The sequence below is a fragment of the Oncorhynchus keta genome, chromosome 37 (assembly GCF_023373465.1).
Source record: "Oncorhynchus keta strain PuntledgeMale-10-30-2019 chromosome 37, Oket_V2, whole genome shotgun sequence".
Lineage (NCBI taxonomy): Eukaryota > Metazoa > Chordata > Actinopteri > Salmoniformes > Salmonidae > Oncorhynchus > Oncorhynchus keta.
Window position 1 is genome coordinate 28,300,567 of NC_068457.1, and position 5,413 is coordinate 28,305,979.

Genomic DNA, 5,413 nt, shown 5'->3' on the forward strand with positions numbered 1-5,413 from the left:
AGAGGTTACAATGTACTGCAGCAGCCTCTAGAGCAGGGTGTCAAAGTCAAATGGACGGAGGGCCAAATAAAAATTTAGCTACAAGCCGAGGGCCGGACTGTTCGAATGTTCATTGAAAAATTTTTAAATGACGCATATAGTCTAGTGAACCTAATTGAACCTACTGAAAACCTAACAAATATATTCCAATATGATCAGATAAATAAAGCAATATTTTCTTGTGGCTCTGTCAGTAATCTTTAATTTTCAACAGACACAAAGACAAATTTCCTTTATATAAAAATCCCCATAACATGAACATTAAATGAAAGAAACCAGTATTCAAGGCACCATCAGTAGCCTATATTTTCTAACAGTGGGACTTCAAAGAAAAAAACAATAATGGCAATTTCTATCTATCAATTTTTCCTGGGAAAGTGGCTCAAATTTTCTTTCCGCATCTGCGTCTAACAGTTTAGTTTTAAATGCCTTCACTGTACTGTACATATCAAATGACGATCCCGACCCTGCAGCTGGGTTCATTGCATTCAGATGATTCACAGAAAAGCACAGAAACATTTCGTCTCGGAGTTGTGTTGTGTCTTTCCTTTGCTGTCCAGAACAGACAAATCTCCTCACGAAGCTCGAAACATCTTTGAAGCACCTTTCCCTGGCTTAGCCATCGCACCTCTGTGTGATAAGGCAAATCACCATGCTCCGTTTCTAACTCCGTCAGAAATGCCTTGAACTGGCGGTGATTCAAACCTTTGGCTCTGATAAAGTTAACTGTGCGCGTGATGATGCTCATTACATGCTCCATTTTCAAGGCTTTACCGCTGCGCTTCCTGGTGTATGATACAATGATAAGCTGTCAGCTCACCTGTCGCGTTTTCCTCTTGCATCTTTTCCCGTATCTTCGCCACCAGTCCGCTCCTGTGTCACACATCGCAGGTGCTCCGTCGGTTGTCAAACCCACAAGTTTTCCCAAGGCAGCTCCATCTCATTTACACATCTTGACACCTCTTCATACAAATCATGCCCCGTAGTTGTGCCATGCATAGGACGTAAAGCCAAAAACTCCTCTGTCACGCTTAGGCTGGAGTCCACTCCGCGGATGAAAATTGACAACTGGGCAATGTCAGAAATGTCGGTGCTCTCATCCACAGCCAAGGAATATGCAATGAAATCTTTTCCCTTTTTCACAAGCTGCTCTTTTAGATTGATGGACAACTGGTCTACTCTCGGCAATGGTGTTTCTGCTCAGACTCACATTTAAAAAGAGTTGCCTTTTTCTGGGCAAACTTCGTCACAAACTTTAATCATGCAGTTTTGATGAAATCCCCCTCCGTAAATGGCCGGGCTGATTTAGCGATCTCTTCTGCCAAAATAAAACTGGCCTTGACAGCAGCCTGGCCTTGTGATTTGGCTTTTTGAACAGAGCCTGTCGGGATTTGAGGCCTCGTTTTAATTCCTCTGCCTTTTGTAGCCTTTGTTCCATGTCCATATTCTTGTTTTTGTCCGCGTGTTTCGTTTCATAATGTCGTCTCAGATTATACTCTTTCAGTACCGCCACACTTTCTCCACACAGAAGACACACAGGTTTTCCAGCTACCTCCGTGAACAAATACTCCGACTCCCACCTTGTTTGAAACCCCCGGTTCTCAGTGTCCACCTTCCGTTTTGCCATTTTTGATGGGTATCTGAAAGTTAATTTTTACTGTGATGCTGACAACTGCTGTTATAATAAATATTGAAATGAAGCAGCCTACTGCTCGGTGCGTCACCGTTGCATTGTGGGAAATGTAGTATTGGTGCGTGTAAAGATCTGCGGGCTGCCGGCTTGCTGCGGTCTGCGGGCGGTTCTAATAATAAATCAAGATCATCCCAGGGGCCGTAAAAAACCTTCTCGCGGGCCGGATGTGGCCCGCGGGCCTTGACTCTGACATATGTGCTCTAGAGGTTACAGATGTACTGCAGCAGCCTCTAGATCTTTACAGTATGCTGCAGCAGCCTCTAGGGGCTACAATGTACTGCAGCAGCCCCTAGAGGTTACAATGTACTGCAGCAGACTCTAGAGGTTACAATGTACTGCAGCAGCCTCTAGAGGTTGTATTAATATGGTTTTGTAGCGGTGTTTGAGATAAGCCATGATAACTATCTTGAACAAGTGTAATGTGTTGCTATATATAAACTGTACTGCACCACCTTGTTCTACACGAGGGGAGGTCCTCAAGACAAGTCAATTACAGGTCTGTCAGAGTTGACCAAAGTGCCAAGGTTTATTACATAACAAAACAATAATACAATGCATGAATCCAGAGGCGCTGGCTCGGAAGGGGGCGGCAGTAACCCAGTCCAACTTTTAAACGTACTCTTGAAAGTTGTAATCGTGGAATGCACAAGGCACAATTTCAAAATGAGGTAGTGCATCATCAGTTGCTCTCGTCATCTTAGTGTTGCAGACCTTGGGGAGTGAAGTTCCCCAGTGCTGGGCCAGTGAAGGAGTTTGGGAACCCCTGGTATAGAAGACATACATTATGGATAGATAGCAGCAGGGCAAGAAATAATGCCAAGACTTGCATGTAAACACTTAACATTAAGTATATTCACACTCTTTGTAGATAACACTGGTGACTAAACACTCTTTGTAAGATAACACTGGTGACTAAACACTCTTTGTAAGACACTGGTGACTAAACACTCTTTGTGAACACTGGTGACTAAACACTCTTTGTAAGATAACACACTGGTGACTAAACACTCTTTGTAAGAGAACACACTGGTGACTAAACACTCTTTGTAAGATAACACTGGTGACTAAACACTCTTTGTAAGATAACACTGGTGACTAAACACTCTTTGTAAGATAACACACTGGTGACTAAACACTCTTTGTAAGATAACACTGGTGACTAAACACTCTTTGTAAGAGAACACTGGTGACTAAACACTCTTTGTAAGATAACACACTGGTGACTAAACACTCTTTGTAAGAGAACACTGGTGACTAAACACTCTTTGTAAGATAACACACTGGTGACTAAACACTCTTTGTAAGAGAACACTGGTGACTAAACACTCTTTGTAAGATAACACACTGGTGACTAAACACTCTTTGTAAGAGAACACTGGTGACTAAACACTCTTTGACAGATGATAACACACTGGTGATATTAGTATCGAACACGCATGTAAATTCATCCCGACTTGCCTTTGCTCTCTAACCCAATAGTTCCTTCTAAAACCAGCCTGCCCCGGAGGACTCTGCAGAAAGGGCGGCGGGAAACATATAAACAAACATATATAACAAAGAATATTAAACTAGTCCACCTGCTAGGGGCAATCCCAAATCTATTAAAACTTCAAATACTTTATTAAATACACAACATTAGTAAAAAGACACCGTTCATATTACATTGTTAAGCATATACGTTTCATGGTTCTGTGCTATGCCCTGTTCCCTATACCCTGTTCCCTATACCCTGTTCCCTGCTACCCTGTACCCTGTTCCTATACCCTGTTCCTGTTCCCTACCACCCTGTTCCTGTACCCTGTTCCCTGTTCCCTGTACCCTGTTCCCTATGCCCTGTACCTGTGCCCTGTTCCCTATACCCTGTTCCTGTTCCTGTTCCTAACTACCCTGTTTCCTATACCCTGTACCCTGTTCCCTGTGCCCTGTTCCCTATACCCTGTTCCTGTTCCTATACCCCTGTTCCCTGTTCCCTGTGCCCTGTTCCTGTTCCCTATACCCTGTTCCCTGTTCCTATACCCTATACCCTGTTCCTGTTTCCTATACCCTGTACCCTGTTCCTATACCCTGTTCCCTGTTTCCTATGCCCTGTTCCCTATACCCTGTACCCTGTTCCTATACCTGTTCCCTATACCCTGTTCCTGTACCCTGTTTCCTATACCCTGTTCCTGTTTCCTATACCCTGTTCCCTATACCCTGTTCCCTATTCCTGTTCCTAATACCCTGTTCCCTGTTTCCTATACCCTGTTCCCTATACCCTGTTCCCTGTTTCCTATGCCTGTTCCTATACCCTGTTCCTATACCCTGTTCCCTATACCCTGTTCCCTATACCCTGTTCCCTGTGCCTGTTCCCTATACCCTGTTCCTATACCCTGTTCCCTGTTCCCTGTTCCTATACCCCTGTTCCTGTTCCCTATACTCTGTTCCTATACCCTGTTCCTTTACCCTGTTCCCTATGCCCTGTACCCTGTTCCTATATACCCTGTTCCCTATACCCTGTACCCTGTTCCCTATACCCTGTACCCTGTACCCTGTTCCCAGTTTACAACCGGCTTCCAAGCCGCTTCCCAACAGTGTTGAAGACGTTACTGCAATACAAATCATAGCTGTCATTTACTTGAGTAAGCGGTTAAACCCTTTACAGAAAAATAAACAAAAGTTGCTGACCAAGCGTTTGACAACACCTGGCACAGGCCACGTGTGTCGTCCATGGCAGGAACACTGGCTCGCTAATCGAGTTGAGGGGGCTCGCTAACTTATACCCCAATTCTCACCTGGTCTCACAGTCACACCAGCCACTAGGTGACAAGGGCTACATATATTTCTAACCAATGCATAGAGGCACTAGTTGGTTGGTTGTTTTTTAACCATGGCCCATGTAAGACAAAATTATGTCAGACAAAGTGTGTGATGTTTGAAACCCTATATGCTTCCACAGGAGGCCCTAGACCCCCATGGTACCTCCAGGAGGCCGTTCCTCAGGCCCCAGACCGTTTGGTGGTGGGGGCCCCTCATGGCCCTCCACGGTTCTCAAGGCCCCAGCCTTTCCCCAGGCAAGCGCCCAGCCTCCCCCAGGGGCCAGGGCAGGCCCCGTGACCAGAGACCCCTGGCGGACCCCCTCCCCCAATCCCCAACACCCCATGACCCAACCAGAACTTCCAGAGCCGGGGACCCCGCCTGTTCCAGGAGGGCCCGGATCCCAGCTCAGCCCGGCACCTCCACCACCCCAGCCTCGCAGCAGACACCAAGGCTTGCCCCCTCCCCTGGCCCTATGGGGGCCCGTCTGAGCCAAAACCCTCCTTTGGGGCCCCTCCGGTTCCCAATGGTGGACGTCCCCTCTACCCCCAGCCCCCACCTGGCAGACCCTCAGGACCCCTGGCCCCCCACCCCCGCCCCTGGGGGCCGGTCCTCCATATCCAGAAGATGGACCACCCCACCATCTTTCAACTCCAAGCCCCCAGCTCGTCTTCCTCATGACCCTCCATCGGCGGTGGTGGAGCTCCCCCTCTCCCTCCTGGCTGGGCCCTCACCACCTTTGCGCCTGGGGTTCGGGAGGAGACAGACACACCCCCAGACTACCACAGAGGAACATTTCACTCTCAACTGTGACATCATACCCACAGCCGGTCAGGACCACTGCCACCCCCTCCCAGTGAGAGGCCGCCCCACCAGCAATACGTAACC

The 5,413-nt window shown here is 47.3% G+C and overlaps 1 protein-coding gene across 1 annotated transcript in view; it reads left to right on the forward strand.

Moving 5' to 3' along the window:
- LOC127916637 (serine/threonine-protein phosphatase with EF-hands 1-like) overlaps positions 1-5,411 on the forward strand; it is an 82,051-nt gene extending 76,640 nt beyond the window's left edge. Inside the window, exon 18 of the mRNA XM_052498949.1 lies at positions 4,668-5,411. Within this exon, the coding sequence (XP_052354909.1) occupies positions 4,668-5,411 (744 nt within the window). The remainder of the gene's footprint in view (positions 1-4,667) is intronic.
- The last annotated feature ends 2 nt before the right edge of the window (positions 5,412-5,413 follow it).